The sequence below is a fragment of the Delphinapterus leucas genome, chromosome 9 (genome assembly GCF_059928025.1).
Source record: "Delphinapterus leucas isolate spDelLeu-1000000601 "Yukka" chromosome 9, BTC_Dleu_Yukka2, whole genome shotgun sequence".
In the NCBI taxonomy this organism is placed as follows: domain Eukaryota; kingdom Metazoa; phylum Chordata; class Mammalia; order Artiodactyla; family Monodontidae; genus Delphinapterus; species Delphinapterus leucas.
In genome coordinates, this window is record NC_143137.1 from 5822852 (window position 1) to 5845194 (window position 22343).

At 56.5% G+C, this 22343-nt stretch overlaps 1 protein-coding gene across 1 annotated transcript in view; it reads left to right on the plus strand.

The window, feature by feature from the left end:
- Window positions 1-172: 172 nt before the first annotated feature.
- WDR86 (WD repeat domain 86) overlaps window positions 173-22343 on the plus strand; it is a 37112-nt gene continuing 14941 nt past the window's right edge. The window contains exons 1-4 of the mRNA XM_022577459.3: window positions 173-432; window positions 10572-10713; window positions 13222-13642; window positions 20788-20923. Of these exons, the coding sequence (XP_022433167.1) occupies window positions 270-432; window positions 10572-10713; window positions 13222-13642; window positions 20788-20923 (862 nt within the window). The 5' untranslated portion in view covers window positions 173-269. The remainder of the gene's footprint in view (window positions 433-10571; window positions 10714-13221; window positions 13643-20787; window positions 20924-22343) is intronic.

The following is a 22343-nucleotide window of genomic DNA, read 5'->3' on the forward strand; positions in this document are numbered from 1 at the left end:
GTGGGGCTGCGACTGCTGCACCCGGGGACCGGGAGTCCCGAGTGGGCCGCCCAGCGCAGCGCAGCCCCCGCCGCCTCCGCGGGCCGGGAGGCCGGGTGGACGCACGGGAGCGAGCGTTCGGCGCTTCACCCGCGCCGCGTGCTTCCGCAGGAGCCGGGGGCCCCGCGATGACCGCGGGACGCAGCCACAGGGAGCCGCGGCGAGGATACCCGGGCGCCCCTCCCTAGCGGGGCGCAGCCTCCTCCTAAGTCCGCCGCCCGACCGGCGGGATGGGGGGCGGAGGGTCTGCCCTGAGGGTCTGCGCGGACCACCGCGGGGGCATCAACTGGCTCAGTCTGAGCCCCGACGGGCAGCGCCTGCTGACGGGCAGCGAGGACGGCACGGCCCGACTCTGGAGCACCGCGGACGGCCAGTGCTGCGCCCTCCTGCAAGGTAGACCCGCTTGGCCGCGTCCTCCGACCTCTCTCTCTGTCCTCCTCTCTGCCGCTCGCCTGCCTCAGACCTGGGCGCTTTTGTCCGCAGACCCCTTCCCCCAAGTCCAGCCCGCGCCCATCGCGCTGGGTGGTGTGGGAGTGCAGAGGGGGCTGCGATACGAGCCGAGGGGCGAGGCTGCGAGGGCGCAGATCACCTGTCAACCGCTGGGTGAAATCCCTTCCATCACGGCAGTTTTAACAAAAAAAAACCGCAGCTCTGCCCCTTTCAGCTTCCCTCGTCTCTCACTGGCCTTATGACCTTTGGCTGAACATTTCCTCTCTCGGGGCCTTTGTAGTCACAACGGTGGCTTGTTAATCGGCCTGGGCACTATGGAGTGCACTCCGCGTGGTGTGGTACTGTTTTCCCACCACTCGTGCAGTCAGGGAAACTGAGGCACGGAGTTAAGTAGTTCTCCAGCGGTTTACACAGCCCATGGTGGGGCAGAGTCGAAAACCCCCTCCCTCATTCGACCCCCCTGCCCTGCTCTCTCACTGCCTCATTTCACCCGCAATTTGGCATGTTTGGAAACTCCATGAAATAGCAGGAGGTACACATAGGCGTAAATATTGTTTTACGAAAGAGCCCTACCAGTCTCCCCACACCGATTTATATCTGTGGCTTACTCAAGGGGAGGTGGACGTTTTTCTTACCTCGGGTCCCTGTCACACGCCTGCAGCACGGGAGTGTGAGGTCCCTCTGTTGTCTGAGTGGCTCCTATAGCCCCTTGTGGAAGCACCAGGCTGCCTGCACTGTGTGCACAGTTATTTTTCACTGTTGGTTTTTCCACCATAATCAGCAAATCCTGGGTGGCCTGCCCCAGGCCTCCTGGCTCATCTAGGCACAGGGAGTAAGTTAGCTTCCGTGTTGGCGGATCCTGACCCTGCTGGGTTTCTTTTTTTCATTTCATTTCATTTATTTATTTATTTATCTTTGGCTGGGCCAAGAGGCTCGTGGGATCTTAGTTCCACCCCCCGACCGAGGAGCGAACCTGTGCCCCCTGCAGTGGAAGCGCAGAGTCTTAACCACTGGACCGCTAGGGAAGTCCCACCCTGTTGGTTTTATTTTTATTCTTTATTTATTTATTTTTTGGCTGCGTTGGGTCTTCACTGCTGTGCGCGGGCTTTCTCTAGTTGCGGCGAGCGGGTGCTACTCTTCGTTGCAGTGCACAGGCTTCTCATTGCGATGGCTTCTCTTGTTGCGGAGCACGGGCTTTAGGTGTGCAGGCTTCAGTAGTTGTGGCATGCGGGCTTCAGTAGTTGTGGCGCGCGGGCTTAGTTGCTCCCCGTCATGTGGGATCTTCCCAGACCAGGGCTCGACCCCGTGTCCCCTACTTTGTCAGGTAGATCTTAACCACTGAACCGCTAAGGAAGTCGCACCCTGTTGGTTTTACATCAGAACTCAGTAGGGATGCATTTTGGACTGCCTGCTATTTGGGAGCTGGTGTAGATAATGGGGAGTTGGCCCCCACGCACAGATAGTCACACACATTGTCAAGGCATAGATCTGTTAGAAAATTTAAATCCAGTGTGTATTGCTTTCCAAACATGAGAAGAGTGTCTGGAGGGCTTTCAGAGATGCAGGTTCCTAGGTCTGGATTTCACTGAGCCTTTGGGGGTAGGACTCCAGAATTGGCATTTCTAACAAGCTGTGAGGTGACTCTGCTGATCGGCTGGCCCGGGGAGCCCTGGGCCTGGGACCCCTCGTGGGAGCCCCGTTTGTAGGCCAGTTTCTGCCTCAGGAAGCTCCAGTCCTTTCCAGGGTGGTTCTGGCCTCGTGGGCACCTGGCTCCGCCCCCAGGGCCCACAGTCCTGCCCAGCCCTGCCCTGCCATCCTCACCCGGCTCTGTGCCTGGCAAGTCCCCTTCACACCCACTTTAGTGACCCTCACAGCGGCTCGTCCCCACAGGACACCAGAACCTGCTTCCTAGCAAGGCCACGCTGGACCCTCTGTTGCCCTAGTTGGAGGCCTTCCCACTCCATGGGAAAACGCTATCAAACGGAAAAACTGCTGACAGGGTCGTTTCTTTTATAAGGGTTTGCACTTTAAGAATTGTCAAGGACAGAGGGGACAAAAGTAACCTTTGCTTATCCTGAAATTGCACTAATAGACTTGTGAGAGAGTCATTTTGGGTGTGTCATAATCCTTGTGTGGCCCCCATGGTAAGCAAGGACCTGCCAACTGCTCCTCTGTGGGATTTTTTTTTTTTTGGCTGCGTTGGGTCTTTGTTGCCGCACGCGGGATTTCTCTAGTTGTGGCGAGCAGGGGCTACTCTTCATTGCGGTGCGCGGGCTTCTCATTGCGGTGGCTTCTCTTGTTGCAGAGCTCAGGCTCTAGGTGCGCAGGCTTCAGTAGCTGTGGCGCACGGGTTGAGTAGTTGTGGCACACGGGCTTAGTTGCTCTGTGGCGTGTGGGATCTTCCCGGACCAGGGATCAAACTCGTGTCCCCTGCATTGGCAGGTGGATTCTTAACCACTGCGCCACCAGGGAAGTCCATAGGATTTTTTTTGTATGAGTGAAATATTAATAAAAATGTCTTGACATTTTAGTGCCCTGTATTTTATAAATACCTTTCTAAGTACATATTTCTTATGTTATTAACCCTTGCAACTGTGAGGTGGATAGAATTGACAGCAGTTTAGGGACTTCCCTGGCAGTCCAGTGGTTAGGACTCTGCGCTTTCACTGCTGAGGGTCTGGGTTCAGTCCCTGGTTGGGGAACTAAGACAAGCTGCGTGGCACGGCCAAAAAAAAAAATAAAATAAAATAACAATTGACAGCAGTTTATTTATTTATTTTTAAAATTTTATTGAAGTATAGTTGACTTACAATGTTGTATTAATTTCTTCTGTACAGCAAAGTGGCTCAGTTATACATATATATTTATATATATTCTTTTCCATATTCTTTTCCATTAGGGTTTGTCACAGAATATTGAATATAGTTCCCTGTGCTATACAGTAGGACCTTGTTGTTTATCCATTCTATATATAATAGTTTGCCTCTGCGAATCCCAAGCTCCCATTCCTTCCCTCCCCACCCCTGGCAACCACAAGTCTGTTCTCTATGTCTGTGAGTCTGTTTTTGTTTTGTAGATATGTTGATTTGTATCGTATTTGAGATTCCACCTATAAGTGATATCATACGGTATTTGTCTTTCTCTTTCTGACTCACTTCGCTTAGTATGGTAATGTCTAGGTCCATCCATGTTGCTGCAAATGGCATTATTTCATTCTTTTTGATGGCTGAGTAGTATTCCATTGTGTGTGTGTGTGTGTGTGTGTGTGTGTGTGTACGCACCACATCTCCTTCATCCATTCATCTGTCGGTGGACGTTCAGGTAGCTTCCATGTCTTGGCTATTGTGAAGAGTGCTGCTGTGACAACACCAGTTTACAGATGAGAACAGGAGACGCAGATGTTTGCCAACATGCAGCGTATTCTAAGTGTCTCCTAGACACTCACATCGTGAGGCAGGTGCTGTTGTCAGCACGCCCCAAGCATAGTGTGGTTGCAGGGCTTGTCCAGGGTCTTGCGGCTGGTCGGCGGCAGAGAGGCTTCTCGCCCACCGTGTGGCCCCTGCTCTGGGCAGGACAGAGTTGCAGGGAAGCTGTGCTCCCCCGGGGCCACACGGCTGATCAGCGGCAGACCCTGCAGGTCTCCTGACTCCAAATCCAGGCTCTTTCCACTGCCATCGTAGACACTGCCACCTCGGGGTGAGTGCCAGCTCCTTGCATAGCTTGGGGCCCACAGAAGGCTTCAAAGGAGAGCCTATTGGTGGGTCAGGCCTGGATTTCTCGGGCAGAGCGGCCTGGGTTGGCAGCTCCTGCCATGCGTTTTCCTTCTGCAGACGAGCTCACGGTGCAGAAACAGTTGGGGGCCAGAGGATCTTCCCAGATCTTCCCAGACCAGGGCTCGAACCCATGTCCCCTGCATTGGCAGGTGGATTCTTGAACACTGCACCACCAGGGAAGCCCTATTTATTTATTTATTTTGGCTGCGCCAAGTCTTAGTTGCGGCACACGGGATCTTCATTGCTGCACGTGGGATCCTCAGTTGCAGCGTGAGGGCTTCTTAGTTGCGGCATGCATGTGGGATCTAGTTCCCCGAGCAGGGATCGAACCCGGGTCTCCCACACTGGGAGCGTGGAGTCTTACCCACTGGACCACCAGGGAAGTCCCGTGCCTCAGTTTCTTTATCTGTGAATTGGGGGTGATAACAAGAGGAACCTAGTCTCATAAGGTCATGGTGGGCATCAAGCCAGTTAATAAAGAGTTCCTAGCTCATTGTATTTGCTGTCTTATCCTTCATGCCCAAAGTGAGTCACAGCACCCCTTGGCACTGTGCCATGCCAGCTCCAAAGCTCTTGGTCATTTGCCTCCCACAACTCTTTATCATCCCGTTTTGTAGATGAGGAAACTGAGGCTTGCCAGCCCTCTGCGCTCCTCCCTCTGGGTCCAGAGCCCTTTCCCCCTCACCTGCCTATTGGCTTGACTGTGCTGGGTGCCTGTGTCGGATTCAAAGGTGCAAGAGTCTCAGATCCCGCCCCAGGGAATTTGCAGATTGGATTGAGAGAACGACTGCTTAACTAAGGTCTGTGTGCACTTCAGAAGAGCAGGAACTTGGTGGGCTGGGGTAGTCAGGGTTCACCTCTTGGCCCAGGAGGACCTGGAACTGAGACAATTTTTAATTGTTATAAAAAACACACAGCATAATATTCACCATCTTAGCCATTTTTAATATACAGTTCAGAGACATTAAACGCTCAAAATGTTGTGCAGCCATCACCACCATCACCTCCAGGATTTTTTCCTCTTGTAAAACTGAAACCAGGGGCTTCCCTGTGGCGCAGTGGTTGGGAGTCTGCCTGCCGATGCAGGGGACACGGGTTCGTGCCCCGGTCCAGGAAGATCCCACATGCCGCGGAGCGGCTGGGCCCGTGAGCCATGGCCGCTGAGCCTGTGCATCTGGAGCCTGTGCTCCGCAACGGGAGAGGCCACAGCAGTGAGAGGCCCACGTACCGCAAAAAAAAAAAAACTGAAACCGTCCCCTCTGAACAATAACCTAATTCCTCCCTCCCCCAGCCCCTGGCACCCACTGTTCTACTTTCTGCCTCTAGGAACCTGACTCCTCTGGGTGCCTTGTGTAAGTGGAATCAAATATTAGTTGTCTTTTGGGGACTGGCTCATTTCACTCAGCACAATGTCCCTAAGGTTGTAGCACGGGCCACAGTGTCCTTCCTTTTGAAAGCCGAAGGCTGTTCTGCCATGTGGATCTCATGCGTCTTCTTTATCCATCACCCGTCGGCGGACACGGGCTGCTTCCACTTCCTGACCATTGTGAGTGACGCTGCTGTGAACATGGGTGTGCAAATATCTCTTCCAGTCCCTGCTTTCCATTCTTTTGGGTATATACCCAGAAGTGGGATTGCTGAATCATCTCATACATATTTTTAAACGGGCACGTGGGAGCACAGGGAAGGCTCTCAGACATAAACAAATCGTTATTAACTTTGTCCTGGTCAAGGAAAAATTCCATCAAAAAACAGTTTGTTTTGGGCTTCCCTGGTGGCGCAGTGGTTGGGAGTCTGCCTGCCGATGCAGGGGACACAGGTTCGTGCCCCGGTCTGGGAAGATCCCACATGCCGCGGAGCGGCTGGGCCTGTGAGCCATGGCCGCTGAGCCTGCGCGTCCGGAGCCTGTGCTCCGCAACGGGAGAGGCCACAGCAGTGAGAGGCCTGCGTACCGCAAAAAAAAAAAAAAAAAAAAAAACAGTTTGTTTTAAGTACGGATGTGCAGGAGGCCCATACTGGCAATTCACTCTAAAGCTCTGTGGAGACCACAGTCTGGGGCAGGTGAGCTCCCCTGTGGGTGCGGATTTAGGAGAATGGGGATGGAGGCCGGAGAGAGTTTGGTCAAGGTTGTGGAGCGGGTGAAGCTGGGCTGAGGACAGGCCCTGCGGCGGCAGCAGTGAGCAGAGCATCAGCCCGGGCTGGGAGCTCGGGGGCGGGTGGCCCAAGCCTGCGTCCTCAGTGGCTTTGTCAGACCCCGTCCATTCCAGCCAGGGCTCCCGTGCTCAGACAACGGCAGGAAACAACTGGCACCTCAGAATGGTAATTCAAGGAGAGTCTAATAAAGGGACGCTTGTAAAATGTGGGCAGAGTGTGGGGAACCGCTGTACTTACGGCGAGTACCAGAGGAACTGTCACCATCCCCAGGCCTGAAGGACGGAGGGTGGGAGCGGTCACTGCCGCCTGGAAACGGCTGGGGAGGGGGCTCCCTCTGGGGAGGCGTGACCGTGGTTTGAGGGCCTCGGCCAGCGCGTCCCGAACTAGAGACCCCTCCTGGGGCTCCCGACTGTCAGAACCCTGGGGGCAGCAGAGGAGACCGGGAGCCCACAGCGGCTGGGGGGCGCTGCAGGGCACAGGCTGGAGAAGACGAGGACCCACGGGGGCAGACGAAAGACTCCAGGGGCAGCAGGGCGAGAGGAGGCCCCGCTTTTCATGCTGAGTTGAAGGCGTGTTCAGCTGGGCCGTGCCCACTCCAGGCCCCTCTGCCCCTGCAGACCCTGGTCTCCAGCGTGGCGAGCTGCTGCTGCATGGGGAGGGGGCACTTGGACTCTAAACCTCCGGCAAGTCCAGGGGCGTGCAAGCCGGGAGACGGGGGCGGCTACCTTGGCAGGAAACCCTGAGCCTCAGCATATTCTTTTGAACATAATAACCGCATTTTATCTGCATTCTATATCCCTTCAAAAATATTTATTTTTAGTTTGGCTTTCTTGCTTATTCTGCGCAATTCCAACAGCTTGTGGCCGAGGCGCTGTGGTCCCTGGAGACATGATGGGCCCTCCCTTCTCCGAGCCCTCACTCCTCCACCCCTGGTGATCCTGCCGGGGCGGTGGAGCCCTGTCGTTGGTCTGTGGATTATAGTCAGGGGCGCGCTCCGCAGCCCCCAGGGCCCCTGTGCTGCAAGGGCTCTGAGCCCGGATCGCTTCCTTGGGTTGTCAGATGTGAGATGGGCGTCTTGTGCTGGAGAAGGGGCTTGTGCGGGGGAGAGCCTTGATCGATGCAAGGACCCCCGCCAGCTTGGCCAGTCCCCTGAGGGGGCGGAGGGTCAGCCTGGCCCAGCTTCGGGGATGAGTTTTTTTACATTGAAAAACTTCTTTTTATTATCACCTCTTTTCTTCAAGTCTGTTTATATTTTTGTTGATTTGCAATCAGTGTATATATCCGTTTTTTTACTTCTACGTATCAGAAAAGCTGTCCCACTCTCACAGTCTTGGTTAATGACTGCAGTTTCACTGAGTCTAGGTGCCACGGTTGGATTTTCAGTGTTTTTCTTGGCCTGGTTGACGGGTTCACATGACGCTCTGCCTTCCTGCTGTCAGATGCTGCTGAGATGGGACGGAAGGAGCTGGAATGGGAGTGACACCCTGAGGGAGCCTCTCCTGGCCTTGGTTAGCACTGGGGACTCCTCATGGTGCTGAGCCCTCCCGACCCCTCCTGATGGCTGATCTGGTCTCGGGGAAAGCTCGTTGAGAATCCTCAAATATTTTATAAACATTTTGGGATTGGCAAAAAGCTGGGCTGTGTTTTGCCAAACACATTTGCCCTCGACTTTTTGTTTGTTTGTTTGTTTGCGGTACGCGGGCCTCTCACTGTCGTGGCCTCTCCCGTTGCGGAGCACAGGCTCCAGACGTGCAGGCTCAGCAGCCATGGCTCACGGGCCCAGCCGCTCTGCGGCATGTGGGATCTTCCTGGACCGGGGCTCGAACCCGTGTCCCCTGCATCGGCAGGCGGACTCTCAACCACTGCGCCATCAGGGAAGCCCTGCCCTCGACTTTTAAACTGATGCGCACTTTGAGGGAAACAGTCTGCAGCCTCTTCCCGTGTTTACTTAATTTACGCAAATGTTGTTTTCCTAGAGGCCTGGTATGTGCTATCCAAGAAGACGGGAAAACGTTTCTTTCTTACTTTAAAAAAAAATTCTGTTTCTTAGAACTCAGGAAGTTGGGTTCTTCCAAGAGAAACTAAGCTTGACCCCAGGGCCAAAAAAAAAAAAAAGTAAGTGTGAATCAGCTTGAAACTACCCAGGAGATTCTAAATCCCTGTCTACAAGATACCAGACATCTAGATGAAATTTTAAAATCTGATCGAAATCCTTAAAGTAATAAATATGACGCTCCCATGCGTTATTATTTGAATTCATCAGTCTCCTCGTCTGTGAAATGGCTCTTGGGTCTAACATTCCTTTGCTTCCGTTGATTTTCTGGTCCCTGAATTCTTCTCCAGTAGAGTCAGCTTCAGTTTGCTGTTGGAAGTGCTTATATCTGAGATGGAAACACTTTTACCTGAAAAACAGGCCCTACTGTGTCCAAGGATGGAGGATTCCTGGGCTGCTTAATCACGGTCGAGTGGTAAACATTGACCCCACAGCCAGGGTGAGAGTCAAAAGATCTGACAACTGCCCCGTTAAGAGGATGACCAGGTGCACTTGGCCGAGACCCCAGACTGCGGGGCCCTCCCTCCGTCCCAGACCTCCGCCCGCACTGTGTCTACTTAATCCACCCTTTCTGCCAAATGCCTGAATTCTGGCCCCAGGGGCCCCTCCTGCTTTGCTGTGTGCTAGCTTCTCTCCCAGATGCTCTTCCTCTTCTCCCGACAGACACGGGTACTGCGTAGACCCTTCCTTGCCTGCCACACCCAGGCTTCTGCTCTGTCGACCCTCGTCACGCTGTGTCCCAGCACGTATCAAGCTCGACTGACTGTCCCTCCTTCTGGGCTGGCTGCTCTGTTTGAAGGCAGGGAATGTGTTTTAATTATGTCTGTTTCTGTATTTGTGTCCGGCAGCCGCTGTGACCGATGATCACACTGGGTTTCCTTAAAACAAGTTTATTCCGGCACAAGTCTGGAGGCCAGAGGTCCAAAATCAGTGTCACTGGGATGAAATCAAGGGGTTGGCAGGGCTGGGTTCCTTCTGCAACCTGTAGGGGAGAATGCCGTTGCCTTTCCAGCTTCTGATGGCTGCTGCACCCCTTGGCTTGTGGCCGCATCACTTCCATCTTCAGGGCCAGCACCTGCAAATCTCTGCTCTCTCTTCATGGTGCCTTCTCTGTGTCCTCAGATCTCCCTCTGCCTCCTCTATGTGTGTATTTATTTATTTATTTATTTATTTGGCTGTGCCGGGTCTTAGGTGTGGCATGAGGGATCTTTAGTTGCGGCATGCGGGATCTTTAGTTGCAGCATGTGGGCTCTTAGTTGCGACATGCAGGATCCAGTTCCCTGACCAGGGGTCGAACCTGGGCCCCCTGCACTGGGAACATGGAGTCTTAACCGCTGGACCACCAGGGAAGTCCCTCTGCCTCCTTCTTATAAGGATGCTTGTGATGGTGTGTAGGGCCCACCCTGATATCCAGGACAATCTCCCCGTCTCAAGATCCTTAATTAATTGCATCTATAAATGTGTCTTCTTCCAAGAAAGGTAACATTTCTAGGTTCCAGCAATTAGGACCTGCTCTCTTCGGGGCCAGAATTCTGCCTACCACAGTGTCTGTCCCCAAATGTAAGAACAGCTCACGCCTCGCGTTTACACAGCCAGCACAGGAACACCGTGAGATAGGCATTGTCACTCTCCCCATTTCAGGTGAGGAAATCGAGGCACAGAGAGGTGAAATAAGTTGCCCATGGGCAGCCAGTAGCAGCACCAGGCTTCTAGCCCAGGCATTCTGGTTCCGAAGACCATGCCCTTGGCCTCTGTACTTCCTGCCTGTGTAACATGGGGTTTGTTGAATGACTGGGTGAATACAAACAGCTGAAAAGTTTGAAGACGACTAAAAGGAGATGACTAAGAAGGGGGAGGGAAGGAGAGGAGGGAGGAAGGATTCCAGGGCAGGCTAATTGCCCCCTGAATTGCTCCTGGCCCCCACGATTCCTGAGATTCTCCCAGACTTAAAGCATCATTTCAACACGCTAGTCACTACTGGACTTGCTGCAAACACTCGCCACCCCCTGCTTTCTTCCCTTCCTCCCCATCTCAAACATTCTCAAAGAAAAACGGGAGCTGGCATGCCCTGCTGTGCTCACGTCTCCCGCGCTCATCTGCAGGGCACGAAAGCTATGTGACCTTCTGCCAGCTGGAGGACGAAGCCGCCTTCACGTGCAGTGCTGACTGCACCATCAGGAAGTGGGACGTGCTGACCGGGCAGTGTCTGCAGGTGTTCCGGGGACACACGTCCATTGTGAACAGGTCGGTGTGCCTGCCAGGCGGGGAGGACTGGGCCTCTCCTCATGGTACCCGGCCGAGTCCCAGGGGACAGAGATGTAGGCTGTGGGGCCCCTGCCCTGGAGGAACTTAGCTTCCCTGGGGAACACGTGTGGACATGCGGGGAGGTGGTCTGGAGCAACAGCAGTGGAAGGACAGCAGTGTCCCCAGCGCAGCAAGCGCTAACTGCCCAGGGCTGCAGGCTGGGGGGCTGGGAGGCGGAGGTGGGGCAGGGAGGCACCACCAACACTTAGACCAGAGCCTGAAAGCCCTCCCATGGCCCTGGCAGGACAGCTGCCCCCAGCTGGGTGCAGGGAAAGGGGTTGGAGGCTACAGCTCCCACCGAGGGAACAAATTCCACAGGAAATGGCTTAATTGGTACCTGATGGTGGACTGTGGGCTCGGAGGAGGGGCAGAATGGGGATTGTTCTGAAGAGGGAGTCAAGGGTGTTTTTAAACCTCTCCTTTCCCTGTTGCTGTTGAAGATACCCCAGACCCTCCTTCTCATGGAGGTTTGAATTTTTGCAAAATGTATTGAGTTTGGGTCTGAGCTGAGCCATGGAAATTCCTTGGTGATCAGATCAATTGGACACTATCTCTGCAACTTGGGGCCCGTCGCAAACTCCTGAGGGAGTGCCCGGTATGAGCAGGCGTCTGGGCACCGGGGCCCTCGTGACCTCACTGGCCAGGAAGGGCAGCTGCCCGGGCAGCAAACTAAGCAGGGAAAGGGCCCAGTGCAGGCGGGCGTTGGCGGGGTAGGGGGCAGGGACGGAAGGATGTTCTCAGCCAGAGGGGATACTGGCAGTGTGAGCTTTGTGGAGCCTGGGTCCAGGTGGGACCCGTCCGGCCTAATGTTCCAGCACACGGTGGGTGGAAGCGGTGGGTCAGCCCGATCATTAACTGCCCGGAGCACCAGCTGCCTGTAGACGGAACGGTGCTCCCACAGGGTGGGAACAGGGGAGCATCGCTGAGCAGAGAGGCACAAGGGTCATGTTGGCTCGATGGTTCTGAGTGGGGAAGGACCCCAGTGGGGACCCCATAGAGCTCTGCCCCAGCCCCCGCCTCCTGCAGCTGAGCTTTTATCCCCCCTACACCCCTTAGATAGAGCAGGCGAGGCCCGGGGTCCTGGGAGACCAGCCAGCACCACGCAGGCCGGGGTGGAGGAGGGCTGGAACTGGGACCCGTATTTCAGCTCTTGCTGGCCTCTTCCACACTCTTTCTTGAGAAAGAAGTTTGTGACTGAGGAGAAGTGTGGGCCTGGGGCGCCTCCTCTAGTGAGGCTGTGAGCGGCCGGAAGGACTGACAGAGGATGGAGTGGGTGGAAGAAAGCCACATCTCAGGTGACCAGCCGGCCCTCCGGTTGTACCTGGAAACGAATCAGTGGCTCCTCAAAAGTAAATCTGGACAATTAAGGCTAGAAATGATGCTCTGCCGGGTGTAGACTCTCCCGAGTGCACACATGTTCCCACACAAGTACACATATGCGCTCATGCACACACACGTGCGTGCGCGCGCGCGCGCACACACACACACACACACACACACACACTGCTTTTGAGCAGTTGGCTGTTCTAAACATCTCTGGGCGCATATTTGCATTATTAAGTAACTGCTCACAAATGCGTGATGGCCCTGAGGTGAGAACATGGGCTACACTTCTCGTGTTTTCAGAGCCAGGCCAGGTGTGTGAGCTTCTGGGGGCACCGGCCCGGCCTGGCGTCCCTGCCGTCACAGGCCACACCCAGCAGGACTCGGGCCCCCAGAGCATCACCCGAGGCACCAGGTCGACACTTCCCTTTAGAAACACACATGTGGTGAATACCGTACCTCCTGGCATTAGGGAAGAAGCCATCAGTAGAAAGTGTGCGTTTCTTGTGCTGCATCCTTAATGACTTGCGGGAAGTGAGAACCGCCCAGAGGTGAGAGGCCGCGGAAGGAAGGTCTGCTCTGTTCCGTGTCCATCTTTCCTCCTGCCCGTGCTAGGCTCCCAGGCAAGACCTTTTAAAAGAGGGGTGCCTCTGAGACTGAGATGGGGGTCCTGACCCCTCTGTGGCCACACAGACGACACGCCCCATTCCAGGTTCAGCCCGCAGCCCTTTGGGGGTGGTGTGTAAATTAGGGTCCACCCTCATGCCCTTTGAAGTTATACACAGAGTTCTATGCTAGAGACAGATGTGTATTTTCTGCAGAGAAAGTCTTAGCATACATCAAAATGAGAATAGGAGTCATGAATAGTTACTGTTTGGCAGGCTCTGCTCCCCCCCCACCCCGCCCCACCGCCCCCTCGTGGGCTCTCCTGGCTCCCTCACTGTTCCCCTGCTGCAGGGGGCCTCAGATTCCTCAGCCTTGAGATTTTCTCAGACTCGGGGCTCCCAGTCACTGGGACCATTCATTCTTCTCACCCATCACCTGGGCTCGTTGAACACATAAGACGCCAGCCTGCCGGGCAGCCCTGCGCGCTCTGACCCCTGACCCTTCCCCTCTTGCCACCAGGATCCTGGTCGCCAACAACCAGCTCTTCAGCAGCTCCTACGACCGGACAGCTCGAGCCTGGAGTGTGGACAAGGGGCAGGTGGCCCGGGAGTTCCGGGGCCACCGCAACTGTGTGCTGACTCTAGCCTACTCTGCCCCCCAGGACCTCCCTGGGGCTCCGTGCACGGAGGAGGCCGTGGCCAGGGGGCTCCTGGTGACGGGCAGCACGGATGGCACGGCCAAGGTCTGGCAGGTGGCCAGTGGCTGCTGCCACCAGACACTGCGGGGCCACACAGGTGCCGTGCTCTGCCTGGTGCTGGCCACACCTGGCCGCACGGCCTTCACTGGAAGCACAGATGCCACCGTCCGAGCCTGGGACATCCTGAGTGGGCAGCAGCTGCGTGTGTTCCAGGAGCACCAGGGCTCCGTCATCTGTCTGGAGGTGAGGCCGGCCTGGCTGCCAGGGAGGCCCCTGGCTCCTCCTCTGAGCTGCCGCCCCACCCAGGGTACCAGTCAGCTCAGGCTGTGGAACAAAGTACCACTGACTGGGCAGCTTAAACAGCAGAGATTGATTGGCTCACAGCTCTGGAGGCCGGAAGTCCGAGATCAAGGTGTCAGCAGGGTTGGTTTCCTCTGAGGCCTCTCCCCTCGGCTGGTAGACGGCCATTCCCCTGGTGTCCTCACACCGTCTTCCCTCTGCTTCCAGATTCCCTCTTCTCGTAAGGACACCAGTCATACTGGATGAGGTTCCGCTCTAATGCCCTCATTTTAACTGAATTACGTCCTTAAAGGCCCTATTTCCAAATACAGTCACATTCACAGATACCAGGGTTAGGGCTGTTGCCAACACATGGATTTTGGTTTCCGTCCGTGTGAAGTGAGGATTACGTCTACGCACAAACCGTGGTCCATAATTCCTAAATCCAAAAGTTGAAAAAAGGAAGGTTTTCTTAGGCTTTTGGCATCAAAACTCATTTCGATATGAGGCTGGTTGTCATTAAGTTTAATCTCACTTCCTGGGACTACGTGTACCTCTGCTGTGGAAACACGAGTGTGTTCCTCAAATCCAAAAACTCCCGAAACACAGCGGCCAAGGTTTGGATTAGGGATTACGGACGTGGAGCTGTGCCCACCCCGGGTTGTCGTGAGGATTTAGTGAGTTGACAGCGGACGCAGTGCCTGCCGCAGAGCCTGTTCTTGACGCCCGTCAGCCTGTGATACTGTTGCTATGAGGCATGCGTTGCTATGAGGATGTGTGGCCTGCACTTGGCGGGCATGTCTGCAGCATATGGTCCCTCCCTCTATCTAGATATTAGGGTCTGGATGTTCCTGGCCCGGGTCGTGGCCACAGCCCTTTTCCTTCTCCAGGCCAGTTCCCACACCTGAGGTGAGCAGGTTGGGGTGCAGTGCTCGGAGGCACCGAGCCTCTGGGGAGCCACTGATGAAGCGATGGGGGTGGCCTCAAGGTGACAGGAAGCAGTGTGTGGCAGTCCCCTGGAGAGCCAGGCCAGGAGGCCCGTTTTGGGTTCTCGAGGTGAAGGGCAGCCCTAGGGCCCCAGGACCAGTGGAGTAGAGAAGGGCTCCACTTTGCTTGGACAGAATCATCTCTGGCCCCTGGTGAACGGCAGAGGGCCCGTGTTTGGTTGGATAAACTGCATTTTTCTAGTGATGGGGGCAGGGCGGTGGATTGGTTGTTACTGAGCTAAGAGTTGGCCACCTGGTTTCTTTTTCTTTTTTTTAACTTTGATTTTTTAAAAAAATTTTTATTGGAGTAGAGTTGATTTACAATATTGTGTTAGTTTCAGGTGTGCAGCAAAGTGAATCAGTTATGCATACACATATGTCCACTCTTTTTTAGGTTCTTTTCCCATCTAGGCCATTACAGAGTCCTGAGTAGAGTTCCCTGTGCGCTACAGCAGGTCCCTAAGCCACCCGGTATCTGATCCCGGGATTTGGGGAGGCAAAGGGAGGACCGGCAGGCACCTGGGAGGCAGCACTGTGTGTGATGGGGAGAGGTGTGCAGGGGGCAGTGGGGATGCATCCTGGGCGGGGCACGGGGGGACGGGCTCTGGGTTCCTGAGGATGCGCGGGGTCTCTGGGCTCAGTCTCCTGGTACCGCCCAGGGGCAAGTCCGTCTCCCATGTTGGAGTCAGCCTGCAGGGCGTGGAGCCCAGCGTCGCACACAGCAGTGGGAGTGAATGTGCCCGGGAGCAGAGCTGGTGGCAGCCCGGGCCTCTGCAGGAGGGTACTCAGGAGACCGTGAGCAGCTCGAAGGCCAGGCCAGCTCGTAGTGTGGGATGCCACTGGGGTGGGGTGGGGAGCTCCCAGAGTGAAGTCAGTGCTGTTCCCATGAGCACACACCGGGGTCTGTCCAGGATGGGTCCCAGGTGGGGGTGGGGTGGGGGGAGGGCCCTGCTGGGCGGTGGGATGGGGTCGGGGCGGGTTGAGGGTGGGCACAGTGCAGTGTGTGGAGGCCCCTGGGGTCAGAGTTGGAAGGAGGCAGGGCCCGTGCTGTCGGCTTGGGCGGGGAGGGTCGCCGCCAGCGTCAGGAGCAGCGGGCCCCTTGTAGAGGCCGGTCCTAAAGCAGAGCCTGAAGGGACGGGCACAAAGGCAGCACACGCGCTGGCGCCGCGGCAACAGTGGCGCTTGACTCAGGAAACACGCGGTTATTTGGTGTGTTGGTTAGTTGCTTCATTCGCTGTTACGTCACAGCCTGCTTCGCCCCGCAGCGGGACTGAGGCAGAAAAGCCCCCGCTTTTCAGAGTAGTTGGGGGATAAGATTCTGCTCGATAAGGTCCAGGGCCACCATCTCCACAGTAGATGGCCTGGCGCCTTCCCGAGAAACGGAGGACCTGCCGACTCCCGGCCGTCCAGGCTTCCTTTGCTTTGATATGACGTCCCCTCAGAGGGGGCCACAAGGGCCCCTGTAGCTTGGATGCTGTATCGTCGCGTCTCCCTGCTGTGTTTCCCCGGTACAAACTCAGACCTAGGTTACCGTGACTTGGGAGACGCATGTGTGGGTGACCTTTGGGTGTGCTGGCCTTGCCCGCTTTCCAGAGTCCCTCCCTCTCCCCACCGTGGGGTTGGGGAAGACCCTTCCCCCCCCATCTGCCTCTTTAATAGGAGGGCTTCCCCACGTTCCCCCCCTGCCATCAGAAACTTGCAGGGCCACCTGCCAGTCTCGGCCCCAGCCCGTGAGACCCTGGCGACGTGGGGCCGTCCCTGGGACCCTGCTGTCACCGCTGGGCTGAGTGTGAAGCACAGCACAGAGTCGGGGGCGCCACCCCCCCGCCCCTGCTCACCTTACCTTCTCCAAATAGGTGACCCTCGGTTCACGTCTGCACGTCTGTTTCCTTCCTCTGTCCCTTTCCTGCACGTCCACATGCAGGTTGAGCCACCTAAGCCAGGGAAGGATCTCTCCTTGGGGACCTCCCAGAATTCCGACCCCCCCCCCCAGCTCGGCGAGCGGTGGGCTGCCTTCCCAGACGCCCTGCAGAGGCAGGCAGGGTTCCCGGGGGTCTGGAGACCCGGGATGATTCTGTGAGCCCTGCGGCCTGGCCTCTGGCGTTGTTTAGGGAGGAAGCACTCGTGCCGGCAGGTGGAGAGTGAGGGCGTTGTCATCCGTGGTTTCCCGTTAGGCTGAGTATGAGGTGTCCGCTGGGATCCCGGGGGGCCTGTTGCATGGAGCTGCGGTGTTTACACCGTCCCTGGGAAACAGGTCAGGCCCTTTTGTGTGTTGAGATAAACTTGGGGGCCACCTTTTCAGAGGCTGGGGAGAAGAGAGGAAGCTCACAGAGCTATGCAGCCTCCTATGCCCGTCTCCGAACCATCGGCCCGTGTGGATGAGGTACCCACTGCAGCATCCTGCCTCCTCCTTGCAGGCCTGCGGCCCACTCTGAACTTTCCGGGAGCTGAGGCGAGGCCCAAGAAATCGGCCAAGCCCTGGGGGGCCTCTGCCTTTCCTCTTCACTGTGGGATGTGTATCCAGGGTCAAGCACGTGAACCCCAGAGGGTTCCAGAAGCCAGGTGAGGGCAGAGCAGGAGTGCACAGGCCTCCTACGGAGAAGGTGGGCCAGAGCAGAGGTGAGGGCTCACTTCCAAGTAACAAACTCAAGGTCAAGCCCGCTGACCACCGAGGGGGACCGCTTCTTTACCCCTGCTCTTTGGAGGGGCTCCAGGGTCTAGGCTCAACCGGGGGGGTCCTTGTGAAGAAGGAGAAAGTGGAGACTCTTTCCTGTCCCTTCATATTTTTAAATTTTTAGTTATGAAACATTTCAAACAAAGTATAGCAAACGGTAAAAGGGACACCTATGTACCCACCTTTGAAATGAGATATTAAAATAAACATTTCCAGTACAGCCAGAGAGGGACAGGAAAGGCTCTGCCAGGTGTGGGGCAGCCCAAGGGCTCGGGGCATGCACCTGCCCGTCTGCAGCATCGTCAGGCCCTCCGTTCTTTTCCTACAAAACACTGTCCTGCCAAAGCCCGAGGGGCTGGAGCAGAGATTGCTGTTGCCTTTTAGGGATACGTACCAGCTCCCGGGTTAGATCAGGCTGCGTGCATTATTGAATTTATCCTCACGGCCACCTGTAAGGGTGATGATTTTTTCTCATTTTGTACATGAGAAGACAGAGGCTCAGAGTGGGCGAACAATTTGCCCAAGGTCTCACAGCTGGTAAAGGGCAGAGACAGGATTTGAACCCAGGACTGAGCATGCAACCTGTGCTTTTAACAAGCAGCTTTCATAAGGTGTGTCTGGGCCCATACCGTGCTGGAGTTGGGGAGCCTCTTCCGACAGGAGGCTGAGTGCCCGGAGCCTGGCTGTGCTCTGCACCTGGCCCTCTGCTCACCACGTGGCCCAGCTGCTTCTTTCCCGTTGCCCTGTGCGTGGCCTGTTGTGAGTGGAGGGGAGGGCGAGGCCACACCCCTGGGGCCGCAGCAGCAGAGCCCCAGGCCTGCCCTCTGCTTGGGTGGATCACACGCAGGGAGATGGCCCATAAGCCCCGTCTCGTCCTCTCGGAGCTGCCTTGGCTGCTGGGAGGGAGTCCTGCTGGACCGGCCCTTGTGACTCGCCCAGTCAGGGTCTGTCCTGCTTTCCCCATCTGCCTTGAGCCTCTCTGGTCTCCGCGGGCTGCCCTGCTGCTCCCCGTGGGTGTCCTTTCAGGAAACCAGCCAAAGCACGCAGCGAGGCGTCCGCCCGCTTATCAGCCTCGGGGCTCAGGATCTGTGCTTTGAAAGTGTGCTGCCTTTTAAGCACGTGCGCCAGGCCCTGTGTCGTCAGGACACCCGCTATGCGCAGGAGGCGTCTTCCCTTTGTCTCGGCCGCTGTGGATGCTCAGTGCCTCCTTCACGGGGCCGGGCAGACAGAGCTGCAGAGGCCGAGTGGCCTAGATGTGCCACTGGGGTCTCCATCTCATAGGCTGCCCATACCCACTCCCCTTATTATAGGTCTGGGAGCCTCAGTGGGTAGTTTGGAGAGTGTGGTCCCTGGAGGTCTGGGGCTGCCTCTGGGAGTGACACTTGGTGGGGGGACAGTCGAAACACTGGGGGCCAGTGGCAATCGGCCTGGGGGGCAGGATGCAGACAGTGCTGGGCAGCATGAGGAGGGGTCCTGGAGGGTGGCTTTCCCCCAAAAGATGAGGGGGGATCAGCACAGAGAGGACTTGTAAAGGTATGTGCCCAAGGATCTCAGGGCACAGCGAGGACACGTGTGCACCTGAGGAAGCTGGGCCACATTCAGGCTCCAGGCACAGGGCTGACGGGGGCGCCCCGAAGGCCGAGAGCAGGTGGGGATGCCAGGCAGGTCCCCCTGCCCTTCTCGATGGTGGTGCAGACGGAGGGAGGACTGGGCGATGTTCTGCAGAAGCCCTCGGGTGTGCGGACATCGCACGCGGCCCTGTCCTCAGGGAGTGGACCAGCAGCGGGAGAGGCCAGAAGCCAGGCTCCATTGGCTGGACCAGTCGTAACCCCAGTAGGACCGGAGGGCGGGGCCTGAGAGAAGCAGGCCAGGCCTGTCGCCCACTTGGTCCGCCCTCAGCCTCTGCCTCCAAGAGGTAAACATGTCCCTCGAGATTCCACCCCCTCTGCCGTAGCGATTGGCCCAAGGCCAAGTTTGACCTGTGTTGTGGCTGTGGGGTGGAAAGATGCACTGGGCCAGAGTCCTATTCTCCGGGATTTAAACTGGGAAGTAATAATGGGAAACTGAGTCAGCTGTGGGAATTGGAGTGGAAAGTGGCCAAGATGGGTAGGTAGTGTGAGCCCGAGCTAGGAGGACTCGGGATGAGTTAAGGATGCCCATTCCAGGGGCTTCCCTGGCGGTCCAGGGCTTAGGACTCTGCGCTTCCACTGCAGGGGGCACGGGTTCGATCCCTGGTCGGGGAACTAAGATCCCGCAAAACAAACTAGGCCCACCGCCTGCTGCCCCTGGGAGAAGGACCTCATCTTTCCTAAGCCTCCAGCGGCCCCTGGGCCCCAGCGGCGTCCTGGATGGCTGTCTCGGGGGCTTGTAGCCTGCCCTCCTCTTCCTGGGCCCTGCAAAGTGGGAGGAGGCCTGGTGCCATCAGCCAGCTAACGGCAGCTGAGTACCCCACTCCGCCAGCTTTCGGTTCTCGTCCGTGTCTCCGATAACCAGAGGTGCTGTGCTTGTCGGGAGCTCTCTGGGCTGCGTGGTGTTTGCTGTAGGGAAATTTGCAGAATTATTTCAATTGTCTCTGGGCTTCCCTCACGCTAGTACCCTGTCCCTCTTGGCAGGGGTGCTCCTGGGAGGGGGGCTTCCTCATGCCCTTCCCTTGTCTCCCAGGCCCTTTCCTAACCTCCTGCAACGCCAAGAAGGGGTGTGAATGCCACTTCAGCTGGCAGCGGCGAGCGGGAAGTGGGGGAACCTGTGTCCAGGGGCAGGGGGGCAGGACCCCATGATGGCCCCTGGGTGTCCAGCTCCAGTCCCAGCAGAGGGCTACCTTACACACACCGCGGTCAGTCAGGTTACTTCTAGAGCTTTCTCCTATCTCCCTTCCCCAAGCAGAAGTCCAGTGTGAAAGCCCCGCCCTGGGTGCCCTTTTCTCAGCTGGAACAGTACCAGGGAACCGAAGTAGCTACAGGTGGAGTCACATTGACCTTCCCGGGGGCCAAGCTGTAGGAAACTGCTGAAGAGAGACACCTGGCAGTAGTAGCAGCAGTGCTGGCCGACGTTTTCTGGTCCTTGCTCTTAGGGTGCTGAGCGCTGTACGGTCGTGTCCGAGCAGCACGGAAGGGTCTGGCGTGATCCTTGTCTGCGGGTGAAGCCGCTGAGAGCAGAGTCACTGACTTGGCCAAGGGCCAGTCAGGATCTGAAGCCGGGTCTGCCTGAGCTACACGGCCCTGAGGGGAAGAGAGGAGCATCGTGACCTTGGGTGCTGGAGTGGGTAGTGGTGGGGGGCGACCCAGGGACAGGGGCATTTCTGGCTTGTCCACAGTGTCTCCACTGAGACCTGCACGTGCCCCTCTCCACGTTCCACAGAGAGAGGTTTGGAGGGGCTTCCGGGGTGCCCCCTACGGTCAGCGGTACCCGTGTCCGGTGCCGACCCTCCCTTCCGCCCCCCCCGCCCCCAGCTGGTGAACCGGCACGTGTACTCGGGCAGCGCCGACAGGACGGTCAAGTGCTGGCTGGCAGACACGGGCGAGCGTGTGCGCACGTTCGCGGCCCACAGACACAGCGTGAGCGCCCTCAAGTACCACGCGGGCACCTGTAAGTGACCCCGCCCTCCCCGTAGCCCCAGCCTGCCTGTCCCCTTCACGCCCCGCCCCCCAGCACATCCGCTGTCGCCCAGATCTCTCTGCACTCTTCCCTCTTTGAGCCTCAGCTGCCACTCCGTTTGGTCAGCGGCCAAGGGCGGCGGCTGTGGCCCCTCAGTGCACGTGTTTGTTCCTCCAGCAAAAGAAGTTCCAAATAAGGGTGTAGGGGCTCCTTCCCACCTTCACCCCGCTAGGACGTGCAGCGACCTGCTTGTTCAGAGGACCTCAGGTCAAGAGCAGGTCTCAAGGACACATTCTAATTCTCGAGACAGTGACACCACTTAACTCCAGTCAGACTTGAGGGCCACATGGGTTTGGCTTCACTCGGCATTAGGTTTGACTACAGATAAGAGAAAGTCCAGATGACGGATTTATATGAGATAGTGGTTTATTTTTCTCTGAGGTAGAAGAATTTCAGAGGCTGGCGGTCTAGGCTGGAATGGATGGCTCCACAAAGTTGTTAGACACCCAGGTTCATTTTTTCACTTCACTTCATCATCCTTAGCATGTATCGGCCATCTTTAAGGGGGGGGGCCTCATGGTTCAAGATAGCTGCTGGAGCTCCAGCCATCATACGTTTTAGGCAGGCAGGAAGAAGAGGAGGGAAGGGCAAAAGGTTGTGTCTCCTAGATGAGTAGGCCCCTTTAAAGATCCTTCCTGGAGACTCCACCCAAAGACTTCTGCATACATTTCTCTGACCACTGCCTGCAAAAGAGACAGAATAATAAAAGCCCTTATCTGGGGATACTGCCACCAGGATTAATCAGGGTTATTTTGGAAAGAAAGAAGGGCAGTGTGGCTTACTGGGTAGTCAGCAAGCTCTCTGCCCCATAGGTCTCAAACTGTCACACATCTGGGCTTTCCTGGCTCTGTCCAGCTAGCCAGTTGTTTACACCCCAGACACATGCAGAAGACAGGCACTGTTCTGGGGAAGCAAAACCCACAACCTCACCACACCTACATGGGAGTGGGGCTCCCAGGTTCCTGGACATCTCTTTCCTAAAACGATCCCCAATGTTATATTTTGCCATCAGCGTCCTCTCTCTCTCTCTCTCTCTCTCTCTCTCTCTCTCTCACACACACACACACACACACACACACACACACACCTGCAGCAGGAAGCCAGCCCCCCTAGGTGAAGCTGAGCCTGAGAACCATCTTCCTAGCACAGCAGTGAGGGAGCAGACTGGGGTGGGGGAGGAGCCACAGTGGAAAATTCAAGTTGACTTCACAGCACAGGTGTTAGATGAAGATAGAATGGATTTCCGAAAATAGAGCATGAGGTGCCCTCAGGATTTAGGTGTCTGACGCAGAAAAATGATTTTTTTCCTGTTCCTGTGTCCAAGCCTGTAAGTGTGATTATGGCTCTGCTC